General features: G+C 43.1%; 3 protein-coding genes across 4 annotated transcripts in view; 1 reads left to right on the top strand and 2 right to left on the bottom strand.

The window, feature by feature from the left end:
• LOC109402751 (neuropeptide SIFamide receptor) overlaps positions 1-20,987 on the bottom strand; it is a 772,929-nt gene that overhangs the window by 338,036 nt on the left and 413,906 nt on the right. The window lies entirely within an intron of this gene.
• On the bottom strand, positions 14,734-17,662 carry LOC134291263 (uncharacterized). Its single transcript, XM_062858770.1, has 2 exons — positions 14,950-17,662; positions 14,734-14,872 (listed from the first exon to the last, which is right to left on the bottom strand). Exon 1 carries the CDS (start codon positions 17,631-17,633, stop codon positions 15,273-15,275), a length of 2,361 nt encoding a protein of 786 aa, XP_062714754.1. The 5' UTR covers positions 17,634-17,662; the 3' UTR covers positions 14,734-14,872; positions 14,950-15,272.
• On the top strand, positions 18,093-19,580 carry LOC134291755 (uncharacterized). Its single transcript, XM_062859906.1, has 2 exons — positions 18,093-19,390; positions 19,468-19,580. Exon 1 carries the CDS (start codon positions 18,120-18,122, stop codon positions 19,065-19,067), a length of 948 nt encoding a protein of 315 aa, XP_062715890.1. The 5' UTR covers positions 18,093-18,119; the 3' UTR covers positions 19,068-19,390; positions 19,468-19,580.

The raw sequence follows: 20,987 nt of genomic DNA, 5'->3' as shown, positions 1-20,987 counted from the left end.
GAGAATATGCTATCTATGGAGGATTTTCAATTTTTCATGGAGCAATTCTTATTTTCTATGGTGCAGTTTGATAATACTTATGGAGAATTCATCTATTTTCCATGGTGCAATTTCAATTTTTTATGGTGCAATTTAATTTTTCTATGGAGCAATATTCAATTTTCTGTGGGTACAATTTTTATTTTTTATGGAGCATTTGCATTTTTCTATGGAGCATTTGTATTTTATTTTGGAGCATTTCAGTATTATTTATTGGTGAAAAATTTCACTTTTAATGAGAAAATTTTATGTTTTACCGGTACATTTTTTTATAAAGTATGGAACGTTTTCAATTATTTATGGGTAACATTGCATATTTTCATGGAACATATGTTCATTCTTTCTGTCAATGGCGCGCGGCACAAGACTGCGCCAGTGCCCGCCATGTGCAATGACCGGGAAGGAAATTTGCTGACAGACAAAACAATGGTGGCAGCCAGGTGGAAGGAGCACTTCGAAGATTTGTTGGATGGTAGCAGCGAAGGAGCACCCAGGAACAGGATTAACATAATGGATGACAGTCAAGCAGTGGAACCACCAACACTGGATGAGGTTAAAAAGGCCCTTAAGAAGCTGAAAAACAGCAAGGCTGCTGGGAAGGACGAGATCCCGGTCGAACTTCTTAAGCACGGAAGCGAGCAGCTACATCAATCAATCCACCAGATTATTATAAAGATTTGGGAGGATGAAGAATTGCCCACCAGTTGGTTGGATGGCCTCATATGCCCAATCTACAAGAAAGGGCACAGATTGGAGTGTGCCAATTACAGAGGGATTACCCTTTTAAATTCGGCGTATAAGATATTGTCGCGTGTCCTGTTCAACAGACTGCGGCCTCTTGAGGAGTCCTTCGTCGGCGAATACCAGGCTGGTTTTCGTGAGGGCCGATCAACGACGGATCAAATGTTTACCCTGCGGATGATCCTAGATAAATTCGGGAATATAATTTGCAGACTTCATTGATTTTAAAGCAGCGTACGATTCAGTGAAAAGAAATGAGCTTTGGCAGATAATGTCAGAACATGGTTTTCCGGCGAAACTAATTAGGCTGATATGCGCAACGCTGGATGGATCAAAATCAAGTATTCGGATCGCGGACGAAGTGTCTACGTCGTTTGTGACCTTGGATGGATTGAAGCAGGGAGATGCTCTTTCAAATTTATTGTTCAACATTGCACTCGAAGGAGCGATTAGGAGGTCAGGCGTGCAGAGGAATGGCTCTATCATCACACGGTCGCACATGCTCCTCGGTTTTGCGGACGATATTGATCTCATCGGCATCGATCGTAGGGCAGTGGAGGAAGCTTATGCTCCTCTGAAGAGAGAGACAGCGAGGATAGGCTTGACGATTAACTCTACCAAGACGAAGTACATGCTAGCGGGTAGAGACAGAAGCAGGCCTAGTGGTGTTAGTGCTGAGGTAGTGATTGATGGGGAAGTGTTTGAAGTTGTTGAAGAATTTGTTTATCTTGGAACACTTGTGACATGTGCACGGTGCTCCATTTACCGTTATTATAAAATAAAATATACCATCAAAACCTGAAACGCCATTCTCTTTATTTATCTATCCTACACCTCTGGACAAATTTTTAAAATCATCGTTGGGCGAATTTTTGAGTTACGCCCTTTTAAAGGGCCTAACCTCTAGAAAATCGAGTTTTCTATAGAATAACACCACATTTAATTACAGAATAATGAATTAAGGGCATCAATAACAGAAATTATCATGAACAACATTGAAATTTTGTGGTATGTATCCTTATGAATATCCGTGGAGTGCATTTTATATCAAAATTTGTCATTTCGTCAATATACGATAGAAGTTCTTAGGGCCTATAGAAAGCAAACATTACATTGGTGTAACAAATTCAATTAAAAGTATATTGTATTGTGATTCCATATGTCAATAGATGTTCATATTACTCTCCGTCAAGGCGATAGTATTCACATGCATATCAGCACCAACATTTCAAAAGGACGTACCTGATCTTTAAAACAATATCTTTTCCTATAGCTGTAGAACGTATCTCATCTTTCCCAGGACACCAACAACCACTATCGGAAAGAATTGCATTTCCTCCGTCCAGTAGTAATTGTACATTGCATCGGAGAGATAAAGGTTTGGTTTCGGCAAGCAGTTTCGCCATTTCGAAATGTTAGCACCGATATATTAAGAGCGTACACTCTATACAGCAAAGCTGCCTTAAAAACAATAGTCAAAATTTGTCAAAAATATTTGAGCAACCACAAATTAGAAAAAAATAAATATATCTGTGTGCCACATATCTTAAGTTATAAGAATAGAAATTCAAAATATCGAAAGGCCAAAAGACAAAAAGTCGGAACAGGCAACAAATAATCAAACATAATATTCTGGGTGAAAATTCTTTCTTCTTTTAAAATATGTAGGTAAGACCTTTTGCCTCTACTAATTTAACTGTTCTATTCTATTGTCTTTCATTTTTTATTTCATTCCTAGAGCAACATTTGAAAAGGGCCCAACAGGCGTTGTGCCTTTTTTCGAAATCGCTTCGAGGGCCTAACAGCAGCCCGCCCACGCAAATGAACACCGTTATCCGAAAGATCGATGTTTGTTCTATCTGAGAACTGTCTTAGTTTGTGTGAATAAGTTCATGAGAGCTCAGGAGCGGCGTGTGAAGTCATTGTTTACCAATGCTTGTATGCCCTTTTCAAATGTTGCTTCAGATTTGTACGATTTATCTTTTCAGCTTCAGCATTTCAGAAGGGCGTAACTGGTAGATAATACGGCTCGTTCTTCTATGGATGTAGATTGCATGTAAGCCATCGAAAGAGGAGCATCCCTTTTGTCTAGAAGTGCCACGCCACAGCTTTAAAAAAAAGGTGTTGTTTTGGAAAGCAGTTACGCGCTCTTGAAATGCTGAGGCTCAGAAGACAAAACGTATAAATGCAAAAACTAATCGAAGACAATATTGCACGTTTCGCCGTAGATTATCACACAAAAATGTTCAAAATCGTTAATAGATCGTCGCCAGTACTTCATATCGTGGTCGTGTCTTCTACAATAAATGCGGAAAATAGCTAATGACTGACCGCGCAGAAGACACCGAAACGATTAAATATAACCGCGCATATCTATTTACATTTTTGCATAAATTTGCGCGATAATTTTCGTATAGTACGAAGAAAATAAAATTAGTAGGGACAAAAGGTCTTACCTTACATATTTCAAAAAAAGAAAGAATCTTCATGCAGCATTTTATGTGTGATTATTTGAAGCCTGATTCGACTTTTTGTCTTTTGGCCTTTAAATGTTTTGGTTTTCCGTTTGGCACGCAGACATTTTTCTTTTTGTTTAATTTGTGGTTGTTCATATTTGACTTTTGTTTTTAAAGCAGATTTTCTGTATAGAGTGTACGCTCTTAATATATCGGTGCTAACATTTCAAAATGGCGAAACTGCTTGCCGAAACCAAACCTTTATCTCTCCGTCGCAATGTGCAACCACTACTGGACGGAGGCAATGCAATTCTTTCCGATAGTGGTTGTTGGTGTCCTGGGAAAGATGAGATACGTTCTGCAGCTATGGGAAAAGATATTGTTTTAAAGATCAGTTACATCCTTTTGAAATGTTGGTGCTGATATGCATGTAAATACTATCGCCTTGACGGAGAGTAATATGAACATCTATTGACATATGGAATCACAATACAATATACTTTTAATTGAATTTGTTACACCAATGTAATGTTTGCTTTCTATAGGCCCTAAGAACTTCTATCGTATATTGACGAAATGACAACTTTTGATACAAAATGCACTCCACGGATATTCATATGGATGCATACTACCAAATTTCAATGTTGTTCATGATAATTTCTGTTATTGATGCCTTTAATTCATGATTGTGTTATGAAATGTGGTGTTATTCTATAGAAAACTCGATTTTTTAGAGGTTAGGCCCTTTAAAAGGGCGTAACTCAAAAATTCGCCCAACGATGATTTTAAAAATTTGTCCAGAGATGTAGGATAGATAAATAAAGAGAATGGCGTTTCAGGTTTTGATGGTATATTTTATTTTATAATAACGGTAAATGGAGCACCGTGATGTGACAATAACGTTTCCCGTGAAGTGAAAAGGCGTATTGCAGCTGCGAATAGGGCCTTTTACGGATTGCGTAGCCAGCTTAGGTCCCGTAACTTGCAAACGCAAACAAAATTCGCTCTGTATAAGACGCTGATTCTTCCGGTTGCCCTCTACGGTCACGAAGCGTGGACGTTAAAGGAGGTAGACCGAAAAGCTTTTGGGGTTTTTGAGCGCAAAGTGCTGCGGACAATTCTCGGTGGGAAACAAGAAAATGGAGTGTGGCGCAGACGCATGAATCACGAGTTGTACCAAGTGTACGAAGAGGCGAATATTGTGAAACGTATAAAATACGGCAGACTTCAGTGGGCTGGACACGTAGTGCGAATGTCGGAAGAAAGAATAGCGAAAACAATATTCAGCAGAGAACCCGGTAGAGGTAGCCGACTTCGTGGGCGGCCGCGAACTCGCTGGCTGCACGCGGTGGAAGAAGATCTACGATCCCTACACGTTCGGGGAAACTGGAGGAACATCGCCCAAGACCGACAAAGATGGTGCTCTACTATACGCTCGGCATTGGAGTAAAGTTACTCTGTAGCCAACAAGGTAAGGTAAGGTATGTTCATCCTTTATGGAGCGCTTTTTGATTTGCTATGGAGCGTTTCTATTTGTTTATGGGTGCAATAAATAGGCTGCCTTTCAAAAACTCTCAATTTTTACATGTTTAATCCTTCCTTGGGTGAAAACTAACAGAACAAAACAAAGACGACAAAAATCGGACCTTCCGTTCGCAAGTTATGCGCGGTCCCACGTATGCCACTGCATTGTATAGGGAAGAAGTCTGGATTCCAAAAATGGTGACCAAAATATTCAATATGGCGTCACAAAATTCAATATGGCGGGTGTCGAAGGCTCCTAAATCATGAAATAATTATATATTTGATATGAAGCAGATGTTCGGTCCGGAGTCCAAAAATGGCGGCCAGAATATCCAAGATGGAGATCTAAAATCCAAGATAACGGCTCCATGTTCAAGATGGTGGTTGTTTAATGGAGTTTCAGGCTCTTAAGGACAGACTTGTAAGAATCCCAATATGGCCGCCACAATGGCCGACTTTGGCACCTACTCACGATTTTGAGGGCACAAATCTCTTCGTAAACAAAACCAACGCACCTGAGCTTCTTATTTTAAGCTTATTACAAGTGAGCAAGAACAGAATAATAAAATACATTGATGTTTGCTTACTTCTTGAGATTTGTGCGTCTGAAGTTTTGATGCACTGTTGAACCGGGATTTCAAGACGTTTGTCCTTAAGCCATGTGTTGGGACGGTTTTCCTTTAGCGCGTACAACCAATGATTGAAAGCAGCCTTTTACTTCTTAGCAGCTTCAATGCTGAAATTCAGTTTATTTAGCTTAAATCTATTTACAAATAATAAAAATTATATTTACAATTTGGTGCCCATTTCACGCTCTTCAAAGGGCCTCCGCCCGAACTCATCACTTTTCACAACTGATTTCATCTACCAGCGTTGCCAGTTTTACAAAAGATCGTCACAACACCATGGATATATTTGGTATGAGTTTATTTGGTATAAGGAAGAAGTCTAGGGTCCAAAAATTGCACCAGAATATCCAAGATGGCAGACTTAAATCCAAAATAGCGGCTTAAAATACAAGCGGTTTTTTTTAGTTTAAGGATCAAACACCAAAAGCCAGTCAAAATCGAAGATATGATTGCCAAGAAATGGGTTTTTGTTATACGTATGAAAGTGCGATATTAATCAACATGTCACTTGAGTTTTGTTAAAATGGGGTTTCGAAGGTACGAGAAAGGTGCCATCACCGCTAGGTGGATTAATTAGGATTTTTAATATGTGTGTTTAGCCGGCTTTTCGGGCCCGTATGAAGTTGATCACCAATATTAACTTCTTTTCCCGTTCAGCCTAGATAGCTGTGTAGTGTCGGTAGCAGTTAGATCAACTGGCTAAGAATAGCACTACGGAGCGCCTGTTCCAGTGGTAGGAGTCCACTAATCAGGTGACCGCAAATTCAAGGTGTTATGCGGCTTTATGCTTACCGTGCCTAGGAATCAATGGTTACTGCGCTAACCGGGGCAATAGCGCAGTGGACCTTATTGTGTTTCTCCGAGATAATCAGCTGCCCTTCTTCAATCTCATATTTGAGGCTGAATATGGGCGGGATTATGTAGATGTCATTGATTAGTTTAACACTTATGTGGCCGGCAGGGTACCCAGGTACCTTTTTCAATTCCAAATCTCGATGTTTTAATGGTTATTGAGACTAGGATGTTGGAACTCTGTTAGATCTTAGAACTCGTGAATATACATTTATTAATGGGGTTGACCGAATTTTAAAGTGAGGAGGGGCAGGGGGAGGGGGTCCTGCATTTTTTTATTACGTGGAAGGCCGGCAGGGTACCCGGGTACCCACGAAATTGAAATGATCATATCTCCGTCAATTTTTCATCGATTTTGGAAATTCTTAGCTCATTCAACTCAGAAACTCATTATCTATCGGGAAAATATTTGGTTAGACCGATCTAATCACCGTGGTTTTCGAAAAATCCATATTTTTGGGAGAATGTCCTTATACCATATTGAAACCCACATTGTTAAGGCTAGGATACCTTAAAGTGTTTATGGTCAACCATGGCCCCACGGGAAGCGTGTTCCGAAATCACAGTTTCAAAGTCAACACGTTTTATGGTTCCAGGCCAGTCAGATACAATATGCCAAAGCAATTTTACGATGCTTGGTACCGAAATTGCTACTAAGATACCGAAAATCCCGTATATTGTATTGTATAAAAACATGGATCCGGAAATCCGGGTTTTTCGGTACCTATGGTGATCGGACCGGTCCAACCAAATACGATCTCGATAGATAATGAGTTTCTGAGTTGAATGAGGCAAAAACTTTTAAAATCGGTGGAAAAATGGCTGAGATATGATCATTTCCATTTCGTGGGTACCCGGGTACCCTGCCGGCCTTCTACGGGTGTTTTTTTTGCTGGCCACACTACGGTTAAATTGGTTTCGCATTATGCATTTTACACAGTGCACAATGGAAAAAAATAGGTATAAAACGCGAATAAATTCAATATCTCTGCTCGGAGTGGGTGGATTTGAATGAATTTTTGACACAAACTGTAAAATTCTCTATAGTTTCAGATAAGGAACGTGTCATTTGCCGCACGATGCTGGAAGTCAATGTATTTAGCTCGTTTTACCCCAATCTCTCTCTTTTTTGCCGTTTTCGAAAATTTCTGAAGTGCAAAATAAATGATTTTTTTAAGTCGTGATTGTGTAAAAACTTCCGTAGTATCGAATGGAGCTGATTTGGCTCACCGCACGGCTTTAAAAATTGAAATATCTTCAAATAACCCCGATATCCCCTATTTCTTTGAAATTTCACATGTATCTCCGCCAGGAGTGGAACGCAATCGATAAGAGCAGGACCAACCCTATGTTAAATTGCCGATACTATGGAAGTTTTTACACAAATACGAGTTGAATAAGTCATTTATTTTGTGCTCCAGTCGGGAATAGATGAGGATTTTCTCAAAAAGGTGTATGATAGAGAGAGTGGGGTAAAACGAGCTAAATTCACTGATTTCCAGCATCGTGCGGTGAATGACTCCCTCCTTATATCTAAAACTGTAGAGATTTTTGCAGTTTGTGTCAAAAATTCATTCGAATCCATCCGCTCCGAGCAGAGATATTGAATTTATTCGCGTTTTATACCTATTTTTTCCCACTGTGCAGTGTATTCTGTGCATCCTCGCCTTTGGTGTCTACAAATCGATACCGATATGGTTTTATTGTTGCTGTTATTTTTTGTGCTGTGACTCTCAACAGTTTGGGTAGTGTCTACAGTTAGGATAGCTCAGATCAATCTCCAGCATAAAAGAACAGCAACGATCAATCTTTGCAGACTTATGCAAAATGGTACAGCCTAAGTGGAGTTAGTCCAAAATCCGTACTTTCATAAGAGGAATTTCTATCTAGGTTCACAAGGTTTGAATCTCAACTCCCAACACGGTGATCGCTATTTTCAGTAAAAATGAAATGACAAACTCATGCCTCGAGCATGTGTGCTTGTCAACAACGCAATCGTTGCTACACTCATCTCTGAACTAACCACTAGAGAGGTATGTGTACCACAATTAATGTATCTGTTGGAAACCTCAATTTTATTGTTCCATTTTTTTACCGCATGATGAACCATCCACTACGTATGCTTTCAAGCAAGTCATCGCATACTGCACTTCAAAAGGCCTTCCGCTAATTGTTGGTAATGATGCTTATGCTCACCATATCATCGGGGGCAGTTCAGACATCAATTTAAGAGGCTCCAGTTTGATGGAATACTTAAGTAGTACAGATCTTGGATCCTGCTGGAGAGGAAGTGTTAGACATAACGCTTTGTTCTAGCAGAATTAGCCACGAGCTGACCAATTGGCATGTGTCAGAAGAAGAATCTTTATCTGACCATCGCTACATCTTTTTTGAACATGTAAATGTTACTTCGAAAACTTTGCGTTTCAGGAATTTCCGGTCAACCAACTGAGATCTCTTTACCTATTTGGTTGCAGCCAAATTTCATGGATACTCACTAGTATGGGACAAACATCAAATTCTCGCTCCAGTCGACTTTTTTGATTCCATTTAGGTCCCATATGACCTGTACAAAATTTCAGCGCAATCGGTGAAACTATAATTTAGCGCAAGCGGTTTAAAGTTTGCATAGGATTTACTATGGGAAAAGTTACACTTTTAGATAAAAAATCCCAGAGGTCGCCCCTTGTCTCCTTAATTCAAATCAATCAACGTTTCTTGTAGAAAAATCAGTTATGAAACTTTCCTTCGAAGACCGCAAATCGATTGGAAGCTTGTGAAAAAAGTTATTAATTTATTACCGATTAGTAATCAAACGAACGGCTTTTTGTTTTGTTTTATTAGCAGCACTGTAGCTGCTGCCTTGGCTGCTGCTGTTTCTGGGGGTGGTGATGCCTCCCGCCACCTCATGCAACAACGGCAGCAGCAGTGCTGCTGATAAAACAAAACAAAAAGCCGTTCGTTTGATTACTAATCGGTAATAAATTAATAACTTTTTTCACAAGCTTCCAATCGTTTTGCGGTCTTCGAAGGAAAGTTTCATAAATGATTTTTCTACAAGAAACGTTGATCGATTTGAATTAAGGAGACAAAGGGTGACCTCTGGGATTTTTTGTTTGAAAGTGTAACTTTTCCCATAGTAAATCCTATGTAAACTTTGAACCGCTTGCGCTAAATTATAGTTTCACCGATTGCGCTGAAATTTTGTACAGATCATATGGGACCTAAATGGCATCTAAAAAGTCGACTGGAGCGAGGATATATTCTTTCCATACAAGCGTGTCCCATACTAATACTCACCATCCATTGACACTCCAAGTAATTTTGATGATGCCGTTGGTACTACAACGGCATTCGTCGTGGAAGCTTTTGAAGAAGCATGTCCTCTGCGGTCAGTGAAGACCACAAGAGGAACCCCTTCGCGGAAACCTGATCTGGCGAAGCTCAGGAATCAATGTAGAAAGAGTTGGAACAGACGACGTTTGGCTGGATCGCAGGCTTTCAGGTTGGCTCGCAAGGCCTACCAGAAAGCTTTTCGGTCTGCTGAACGATCCGGCTGGAAAAACCTTTGAATAAATGTTTTCAGTTTGAGTGAAGTCAGTCGGTTAAACAAAATCTTTGCATCTAAGGATTTTCAAGTGAACGAACGTTTGCCAAATGGTGATTTCACTTCCTCTAATGAGGAAGTTTTGTAATGTTTATTCAGTATGCACTTTCCCGGATGGGTGGATATTACATCTTCGGATGAATCTGATGTCTTTTCTTGCAGTTATGACTCTCTGGCTTCGGCTCAAAGTAACTTTAGAATTGATTGAGTGGGTACTAAATAGCTTTGATCCTTTCAAGTCTCCTGGGGCTGATGGGATTTATCGTATTTTGTTCAGAAGGGATTTGATTATCTCAAACATGTTTTGGAAAAAAAACTACTTGTTTGCAGTTTTGCTACAGGGTATATTCCCAAATCCTGGCGGGATATTACTATAAAGTTTATTCCGAAAGTGGGTCGTGCGTCGTATGAAGAAGCAAAGAATTTCAGACCTATCAGTTTGACCTCTTTTCTTCTGAAATGCTTAGAACGCATTGTGGATCATCACATCCGTGATGTTCATCTGGCCAACGTGCCTCTTCATGTGAACCAACATGCCTACCAATCTGGTAAGTCCACTGTGACTCTTTTACACAAGGTTGTTTACGATATCGAGAAAGCATTCGCTCAAAAGCAATCTTGTTTGGGTGTTTTCTTAGATATCGAGGGTGCCTTTGACAACGTGCCTTTCGATGCCATATTGGAAGCCGCACGGAGTCATGGTATATCTCCAATGATTTCCAATTGGATTCACCAAATGCTCAAAAACCGATATCTCTTCTCGACATTGCGTCTAGCAGGAATTAGGAAATTGAGTGTTTGTGGATGCCCCCAAGGGGGAGTCTTATCACCGCTTTTGTGGAATCTCGTAGCAGATACGCTATTGAGGCAACTCAATAATAGCGGTTTTCTTACTTATGGTTTTGCCGACGACTACCTAGCATAGTTGGTGGGTATGTGTATCACCGCCCTTTTCGACCTGATGCAAAACGCTCTTCAGGTAGTTGAGGGTTGATGTCGCCAATATGGCCTTTCGGTTAATCCGAATAAAACATCTATTGTTCTTTTTACGGAAAAGCGAAACCGTAATGGCGTTCGACCTTTGCGTCTCTTTGGTTCTGAAATCGATGTGACTGAACAGGTAAAGTACGTTGGAGTCATTCTTGATTCCAAGCTTTCCTGGACACCTCACATTGAGTTCAGAATCAAGAAAGCTTGTATGGCCTTCGGGCAATGCCGGCGTACGTTTGGTACAACTTGGGGTCTAAAACCCAAGTATATCAAATGGATTTACACAACTGTGGTCCGGCCAATATTGGCTTATGGATGTCTTGTGTGGTGGCAAAAGGGCGAAGTGAAAACGGTCCAATCAAAATTAGGCCATCTCCAAAGGATGTGCTTAATGGCCACGGCAGCGCTCGAAGTTCTTTTTGACGTTGCCTAACTACACATTCATCTTAAACAGGAAGCATATTATTGATTTTACCGTCTACGGGTACTCGGTTTACTAGAGGAAAACTCCTTTGATTCGCAGTTCAACACACACCTCGTTGTTTACACTTTTGGTGGATTGGTACAAAATTGTCCTTGCTCCAAGTGATCTTACTAATGCTTGAAATTTTTCATATGTGACATTTCTCACGAAAATCCCTTCCATCTGGTTATCTGGAGAGAAGTATTTCAGACGGTATCGTATGTTACACTGATGGCTCCCTTCTCGAAGGTCGAGCAGATGCTGGCGTCCACTCTTGTGAGCTAATGCTACATCAGTCTTACTCATTTGGTAGACACTGCACCATTTTTCAAGCTGAAATCTTTGCTCTTATATGCAGAGTGCAATCAGTACTTCAGCAGCACGTAATGGGCAAAGTCATGTACTTCTATTCAGACAGCCAGGTTGCTATTAAAGCACTTGCTTCGGCCAACTTTAGGTCAAGGTTAGTTATCGCTAGTCGGACTCAAATCGAGGAGCTGAATTCAGCAAACGCTAAGGGTAAGGTAATGCAAATGTCTGCTAAAAGTCCCCAAACAGCTAAACAGTTTCCAAACATCTCAAAATGATTCAATCGACGCTAACGTTATTGTTAGCCCAAAACCAAATGCACCACATCCTGCGTCAGTAAAACTCTCGCCAATTACTTCCAATCACGATACAATTACTTCCAGTACTTTACGATGGTGGTGGTAAACTTGCATGCCTTATACCCACCCTTTTTTTTCCGCCTTTCACAATTTTACATCCTTTTTGCTCTCTTTACGAGATTTCACTGCGGCATGGTTGTGTACACACAGCCAGCCAGTCAGCCCAAGCGAGCGAGCGAGTGAGCGACCGGCAAAGACCGAAGCGAGCTGCCGCACAAGAATTTCATTTTCCGCAATTACACTTTCCGCCATGAAAGGAAGCCGAGCTGCTTATTGATGTTTGATGATGCCAAGGATGAGCTGTTGCTAGCAGGAAAAATTGCGAACAAATTTATCTGATCGAGTCGTGGCACTAACCAAGCGGGTGGTGGGAGGGACGACGATAGCGACGACGACGGATGGGATGAAATAAATTACTCTTCCAGGATTTACTCTCCGGTCTTCGATGGTGCGGTGCAGCCTTTCTCTACTTTGCGTTCAATGTTGTAAGAGCGTCCTGTGGATCCGAGATGTTCTGTTTGAATGGTTTGTACGCTTAGAGCTTTCTGCGTATGCACGTTATAGGTAGGTACTGTTCTCTTTGGACTTTGATGTTTTTGAAATCATCTTCGATTCCATCGTTGGAGTAAAGGTTTGATGCTTCTGATTACTCATCAAAAGGTTACAAGTTCAATCTAAGACACTAACATTCACCTGTTGCGAACCAAAAACTTGATGTGCGCTGAAGATTTACAATGCAGTAATATTTACAGGTCTGCTAAAGTAAGCTTACATTACGCATTGTACGGTACGCCTCAGTATGACTCTGAATTAATAAAGCAACCAAATGTCAGCAATGACATGTAACATGAAAACATGTTTTTCGTGCATCTACCCAACAACCGAGGGGGTGGAAGCTCAGGTAAAATATTATCTCCTGGGCGCCCATTAAAAACACCACCCCCGGCGAAGACTAGCGCTTGAGCCTAGCTATTTAGCACTGTAGTTGGAGGAAATGCCAATGCAGAACCCGTAGCTTCCGGGAAGGCAAGCCCAGCTCCCTGGGTTAGTGGGTTGGTGTCAGGCCCTGCGAGCCAGCCGTAAAAAAGACTAGCACCGGAAAATCAACAAGAGAAGAATGCGAACCGATACCAATGGCGACGACCACAGCGACGAAAAGGGACTTGCGATTGTACGTGGAACTGCTGATCTCTCAACTTCATCGGGAGCACCCGCATACTCGCTGATATACTGAAGGACCGCGGGTTCGGAATCGTGGCGCTGCAGGAGGTGTGTTGGACAGGATCTATGGTGCGAACGTTCAGAGGTAATCATACCATCTACCAGAGTTGCGGCAACACACGTGAGCTGGGAACAGCTTATATAGTGATGGGCGACATGCAGAGGCGGCCGTTCGACGAAAGAATGTGCAGGTTGAGGATCAAGGGCTGATTCTTTAACTTCAGCATAATAAACGTGCACAGCCCACACTCCGGAAATACTGATGATGACAAGAACGCATTTTACGCGCAGCTCGAACGCGAGTACGATCGCTGGCCAAGCCACGACGTCAAGATCATCATAGGAGATTTGAACGCTCAGGTAGGCCAGGAGGAGGAATTCAGACCGACGATTGGTAAGTTCAGCGCCCATCAGCAGACGAATGAAAACGGCCTACGACTCATTGATTTCGACGCCTCCAAAAATATGGCCATACTTAGCACCTTTTTCCAACACAGCCTCCCTTATCGTTACACCTGGAGATCACCACAGCAGACGGAATCTCAAATCGACCACGTTCTGATTGACGGACGCCACTTCTCCGACATAATCGACGTCAGGACCTATCGTGGCGCCAACATCGACTTCGACCACTATCTGGTGATGGTCAAACTGCGCCCAAAACTCTCCGTCATCAACAATGTACGGTACCGGCGACCGCCACGGTACAACCTAGAGCGACTGAAGCAATCGGATGTCGCCTCAGCATACGCGCAGAATCTCGAAGCCGCATTGCCAGATGAGGGCGAGCTCGATGATGCCCCTCTAGAGGACTGCTGGAGTACAGTGAAAGCAGCCATTAACGACGCAGCCGAGAGCACCATCGGGTACGTGGAACGGAATCGACGACAGAACGAATGGTTCGACGAAGAGTGCAAAACGGTTTTGGAGGAGAAGAACGCAGCGAGGGCGGTAATGCTGCAGCAAGCAACTCGACAGAACGTGGAACGTTACAAACAGAAGCGGAAACAGCAGACCCGCCTCTTTCGGGAGAAAAAGCCCACCAGCTCAAAACCAACAAAGCAGCTGGTAAGGATGGTATCGCAGCTGAACTCATCAAGATGGGCCCAGAAAAGTTGGTCACCTGTCTGCATCGGCTGATAGTCAGGATCTGGGAAACCGAACAGCTACAGGAGGAGTGGAAGGAAGGGGTAGTCTGCCCCATTCACAATAAAGGCGACCATTTGGAATGTGAGAACTTCAGGGCGATCACTATTTTGAATGCTGCCTACAAAGTGGTATCCCAGATCATCTTTCGTCGTCTGTCACCTAAAACGAATGAGTTCGTGGGAAGTTATCAAGCCGGCCGGTCGACAATGGACCAGATCTTCACCGTACGGCAAATCCTCCAGAAATGCCGTGAATATCATGTCCCAACGCATCATATGTTCATTGACTTCAAGGCGGCATACGACAGTATCGACCGCGCAGAGCTATGGAGAATCATGGACGAAAACGGATTTCCTGGGAAGTTGACTAGACTGATTAAAGCAACGATGAACTTTGATTTTCGTTACGACTGTTGGTGTTTGAACCGGCAGAGGGGGTGTTTTCGGCCTTGGCAGTCTCTAAACGTTTGCAAAAACGATTATTGCATTTTAACCCGACGGTTTCGGTTATTTATTTAACCTTTTTCAAGGATTCTAAAAAGAAATTATGCAAACAGTTAACATTTTACAAGGTATTTTTCGGCTTAGGGCCCTATCTTTCTAACACTTACAGATGCACGTTTTCTTGTTAGATTTCTGGAAACGTTCAATATACGGAGTCATGGTGTAATGGCGTCCGCTATGGCTAATTAAAATTAAATTACATTTTCGTATTTTTCAATATTTCCAGAAACTACTCACTGCTCTTGTATCGATCCGTTTGTACCTCACTGTATTTTCAGTGGAGCTTTCTTGACGGCTTTATCGACTTTGATCGCCTACGATTTTCTTCGACTTTTTATCGCCTACGCTTTGGTCACTGTTTTCTCCGACCGGACTGACGTACAAACTGTTTTGTGTGGCAAAGTGTGTGAGTGTGTAAAATGAAGGGGATTTATAAAGGTGTGTGTAGCTGTGTATTGGTTGTGCTTGCATTCTCATCGGTTTCGTTGGCTGGTTTGTTTATCTTCCCTATTTCGTGTAGGATCCCTGCATAGACGGCATGAAGCCCTTCTGTATCGGTCCGTTTGTTGACGGCGTGCGCAGTGTTTTTAATATGGCACATTTCTAAAAACTGTAGAGTGTGTGTGTTGTTTGCCCTATCTACAATTTTCACATTTTTCAGGTCGAACCGGTGATTCTCTGCAATGCTGTGATGCATCAGAGCGGTGCGTTCCCCGAGGTTGGCGATTTCGTCTGTCGTTGTGTTGCCCTGTTCCAATAGACGATCAAGTGCGTTGTAGTGCGTCTTATGTCCACTCATCCTCGTTCGTAGTCGATTTGTTGTCATTCCTACGTAGGAGGCTTCGCAGTTTGAACAAGGTACACGGTAGATTACATTCGATTGGCTTTCTTGCGGCACAGGATCTTTCACCTTCGAGAACATGTTGTTTACCTTTCTAACATTGTACTTGGCGAGTCGTACTTGTGTATACTCCCGCCTGATGACCCTGTCGATCATGTTCGACAGGTGAGGTATGTTCGGAATAGAAAGGTAAGTATATTCCAGGTTCTGTACGCTGTGTTGGATGGAGCGATTGGTGTTCCGTTCGTTCATTCGGTTGATGATTCGGCTTCTGAGCGGCTTTGGATATCCATTCAGCTTTAGTTGATCATCAACGATTTTCCTTTTGGACTGTTCGTCGAGATTGGTGGACAGCTGATTCACTCGGCGCGCAAAATTTTGGGCTACATTCAGTTTTTGGCCGAGGGGGTGGAACGATTGGTACTGTAGGAAACGTCCACTGGCGATGGGCTTTTGGTACCAAGATGTTGTTACGTTCTGATTGCTGTGGCGTGTTAAGAGCATATCGAGATACGGTAATTTGTTGTCCACTTCCATTTCGTAAGTGAATTGGATGTGGATGTCATAGCTGTTGAAAGTGTCAATGACATGCTGTAACCGACTAAGAGGAATAGCGGTTATCAGGTCATCAACGAATTTTCGAATGAATGGCAGTGGTATTTCCAACATTCGGACAACCGTATCTAGTAATGTTTCCATTACCCAGTCTGCAATGTACGGGGATAGTGGGTTGCCCATCGCCGTCCCAAACACTTGTTCGTAGTGTTGTCCATCAAACCTAAAATAGCTGGAATCTATGCAGAATTCCACTATTTCTAGGAACAAATCCAAACAGATGTTTGTGTTCGGTTTGATTTCATCCCATTTTGTGATAATGCTGTTCATCACGAGTGATTTGGGGATCGATGTGAACAACGCCTTCACATCTAGCGATATTAGTACATGCTCATCAGGTAGGGTGACATTGTTAATGAATTCACAGAATTCAAACGAATCCCTTATGTTGTACCTGCTTACCAGCGATCGTTGGAAGATCTTCCCGACGAATTTGGACAGACTATACGAAGGTGCCGTAATGTTGGGTACGACCGGGCGAAGTGGTAGACCAGGTTTATGGGCCTTCGGTTGTCCGTAGATCCTTGGACAGACAGCGTTGTGCTTCATCAGCTGTCGGCTGGTTCTTTCGTCGATGAGATCCAGATTGCGAAGCCGTTTCACGATGGAATTGTTCTGTTTTTCGAATCTTGACGTGGGATCTGCGTTGATGGGGTTGTACGTGTTTCGGTCTTCTAGAAGCTCAAGCATTTTCTGTCGGTATTCGCTGGCTTCCATCAATACCGTCTTATTGCCTTTATCCGATTTCAAAACTAGGATGTTCGGATTGTCCTTTAGAAACCTCCGTGTTGTTTCTTCGGCCTTGTTGCAGAATTTTGTAATCGGTTCGAACTGATTGTTTCTATTCCGCATGCGATGGATGTAGTTCGTTATCACATTCGCAACCGCGCACCTAGTTTGATCTTGGATGACGGTGTTTGGATTTGTTCTTAACACTTGCTCTGCATCTGCCATTAGGTGATAGAATGGAACCTGCTGCAGTTCGGTCATAGGCAAGGCGAACTTTGGTCCCAGGCTTAGAAGAATCTCGGTTTCCGGCGGAATCGTCGTTTGGGTGCCATTGTGAATGGCCTTTGGATTCCCGCTGATAGTGTTCTCTTCTTCATTTCGTTCACTGGAGCGTAGCAGAATGTTGTTGAACTTTCTTTTCGTCCTGTTTGTCCTTTCACGAATGTTCTTCTCGTTGAACCTCGCTTGGCTTTCGAGAAAACTTTTGCTGATGTTTTCTGGAATGCCGGATGTAGTGATGCCGTCTGACAACGTTGCTAAGCTCCTACGCAGCTGTTCCATCTTGTGATAGGTGTGTTTGATTTCGATGTTGAGAATGGATTTCATGAACCTTGTTATGCTTCTTTGGACTTTGTTCGAGAAAGGTCCATTCTCTTCCAATAAAGGGAAAGTAAAACGGAAACTGTTTGCAAAATGTGCCGGAAAAACTCCTCTTCTTCGGCATCTGATCAGGAAGGATTTTCGACTAATCATGTTTCCTAACTTTCTGGTCTCGTTTGCGTAGTCCTTTAGTAGGCGTTTCGCTCCTGCACCATAGTTTCGTTCGATGTTTTCGAAGAAATGGACGTTCGGTGAGTGGGCCATGGATGGTAATTTGATTTTCGTTACGACTGTTGGTGTTTGAACCGGCAGAGGGGGTGTTTTCGGCCTTGGCAGTCTCTAAACGTTTGCAAAAACGATTATTGCATTTTAACCCGACGGTTTCGGTTATTTATTTAACCTTTTTCAAGGATTCTAAAAAGAAATTATGCAAACAGTTAAGTCATTGACACTTTCAACAGCTATGACATCCACATCCAATTCACTTACGAAATGGAAGTGGACAACAAATTACCGTATCTCGATATGCTCTTAACACGCCACAGCAATCAGAACGTAACAACATCTTGGTACCAAAAGCCCATCGCCAGTGGACGTTTCCTACAGTACCAATCGTTCCACCCCCTCGGCCAAAAACTGAATGTAGCCCAAAATTTTGCGCGCCGAGTGAATCAGCTGTCCACCAATCTCGACGAACAGTCCAAAAGGAAAATCGTTGATGATCAACTAAAGCTGAATGGATATCCAAAGCCGCTCAGAAGCCGAATCATCAACCGAATGAACGAACGGAACACCAATCGCTCCATCCAACACAGCGTACAGAACCTGGAATATACTTACCTTTCTATTCCGAACATACCTCACCTGTCGAACATGATCGACAGGGTCATCAGGCGGGAGTATACACAAGTACGACTCGCCAAGTACAATGTTAGAAAGGTAAACAACATGTTCTCGAAGGTGAAAGATCCTGTGCCGCAAGAAAGCCAATCGAATGTAATCTACCGTGTACCTTGTTCAAACTGCGAAGCCTCCTACGTAGGAATGACAACAAATCGACTACGAACGAGGATGAGTGGACATAAGACGCACTACAACGCACTTGATCGTCTATTGGAACAGGGCAACACAACGACAGACGAAATCGCCAACCTCGGGGAACGCACCGCTCTGATGCATCACAGCATTGCAGAGAATCACCGGTTCGACCTGAAAAATGTGAAAATTGTAGATAGGGCAAACAACACACACACTCTACAGTTTTTAGAAATGTGCCATATTAAAAACACTGCGCACGCCGTCAACAAACGGACCGATACAGAAGGGCTTCATGCCGTCTATGCAGGGATCCTACACGAAATAGGGAAGATAAACAAACCAGCCAACGAAACCGATGAGAATGCAAGCACAACCAATACACAGCTACACACACCTTTATAAATCCCCTTCATTTTACACACTCACACACTTTGCCACACAAAACAGTTTGTACGTCAGTCCGGTCGGAGAAAACAGTGACCAAAGCGTAGGCGATAAAAAGTCGAAGAAAATCGTAGGCGATCAAAGTCGATAAAGCCGTCAAGAAAGCTCCACTGAAAATACAGTGAGGTACAAACGGATCGATACAAGAGCAGTGAGTAGTTTCTGGAAATATTGAAAAATACGAAAATGTAATTTAATTTTAATTAGCCATAGCGGACGCCATTACACCATGACTCCGTATATTGAACGTTTCCAGAAATCTAACAAGAAAACGTGCATCTGTAAGTGTTAGAAAGATAGGGCCCTAAGCCGAAAAATACCTTGTAAAATGTTAACTGTTTGCATAATTTCTTTTTAGAATCCTTGAAAAAGGTTAAATAAATAACCGAAACCGTCGGGTTAAAATGCAATAATCGTTTTTGCAAACGTTTAGAGACTGCCAAGGCCGAAAACACCCCCTCTGCCGGTGCAACGATGAACGGTGTACAAAACTGCGTAAAGGTTTCATGTGAACTATCCAGTTCATTTTAATCTCGCCGGGAACTGCGACAAGGTGATGGACTCTCATACCTACTATTGCTACTATTCAACATCGCTCTGGAAGGTTTGATGCGACGAGTCGGGCTCAACAGCCGGGTTACGATTTTCACAAAATCTGGTCAATTTGTGTGTTTTGCGGACGACATGCAGGGCCGGATCTAAGGGGGGGGGGGGGGGGGGTCGGGGGGCCAGGGCCCCGGGCCCCACATTTTAGGGGCCCCCACAAAAACCATTATTGGTTCAAGTACTACTCAAAAACAAAGAAAAACTGTATTTCTCATCGCATTTGTACCTCCGAGGGGCCTTCATAACCGCCCTGGCCCCGGGCCCCCACAATCCTTAATCCGGGCCTGACGACATGGACATTATTGCCAGAACATTTGGAATGAGCAGAGCTGTACATCCGCCTGAAACGCGAAGCAGTAAAGGTTTGACTGGTGGTGAATGCCTCAAAAACAACGTACGTGCTGGGAGGCGGAACCGAACACGACCGGATCCGTCTGGGTAGTAATGTTACGATAGACGGGGATACTTTCGAGGTGGTAGAGGAATTCGTCTACCTCGAATCCTTACTGACGGCTGACAACAACGTGAGCCGTGAAATTCGGATGCGCATCATCAGCGGAAGTCGGGCCTACTACGGGCTCCAGATGAAACTGCGGTCGAAAAAGATTCACCCACGCACCAAATGCACCATGTACAAAACGCTAATAAGACCGGTGGTCCTCTACGGAGGCACTCGCAGTTTTCGAGCGGCGCATGCTAAGGACGATCTTCGGCGGTGTGCAGGAGAACTGTGTGTGGCGGAGAAGGATGAACCACGAGCTCGCTGCGCTTTACGGCGAACCCAGCATCCAGAAGGTGGCCAAAGCCGTAAGGATACGGTGGGCAGGGCACGTTGCAAGAATGCCGGACAACAACTCTGCAAAGCTGGTGTTTGCTACTGATCCGGTTGGCACAAGAAGGCGTGGAGCGCAGAGGGCACGATGGGCGGATCAGGTGGAGCGTGACCTGGCAAGCATTGGGTGCGACCGAGGATGGAGAGCGGCAGCCATAAACCGAATATTGTGGCGTACTATTGTTGATTATGTCTTGTCTTAAATGTGATGTGGAACAAATAAATGTAGGTCAATGGTGATAGCCAGGCAGGGCCACGAGAAATTAGTGGCAAATGCGACAGCGGCAGAACCCGCGAAGTCAAAAGCTACGATGTTTACCCAAACGGAAGCCTTCGTTTTTGCGAGTAGCCCCAAGTGTGTAGCAGATGCTATTGTTATTGCCATCAGGTGCGGAGCTATCAGGTGGCGCCCACAAGACTAGGCGGCTGGTAACCCCGAA

The sequence above is a fragment of the Aedes albopictus genome, chromosome 3, assembly GCF_035046485.1.
Source record: "Aedes albopictus strain Foshan chromosome 3, AalbF5, whole genome shotgun sequence".
Taxonomy (NCBI): domain Eukaryota; kingdom Metazoa; phylum Arthropoda; class Insecta; order Diptera; family Culicidae; genus Aedes; species Aedes albopictus.
This window is presented reverse-complemented; position numbering and strand designations above follow the sequence as displayed.

What these genes read in the sequence shown, in the direction of transcription:
- LOC134291755 (XM_062859906.1), top strand. Translation starts at nt 18,120, where the DNA reads ATGGAAGTGGACAACAAATTACCGTATCTCGATATGCTCTTAACACGC.
- LOC134291263 (XM_062858770.1), bottom strand. Translation starts at nt 17,633, where the DNA reads ATGAAATCCATTCTCAACATCGAAATCAAACACACCTATCACAAGATG.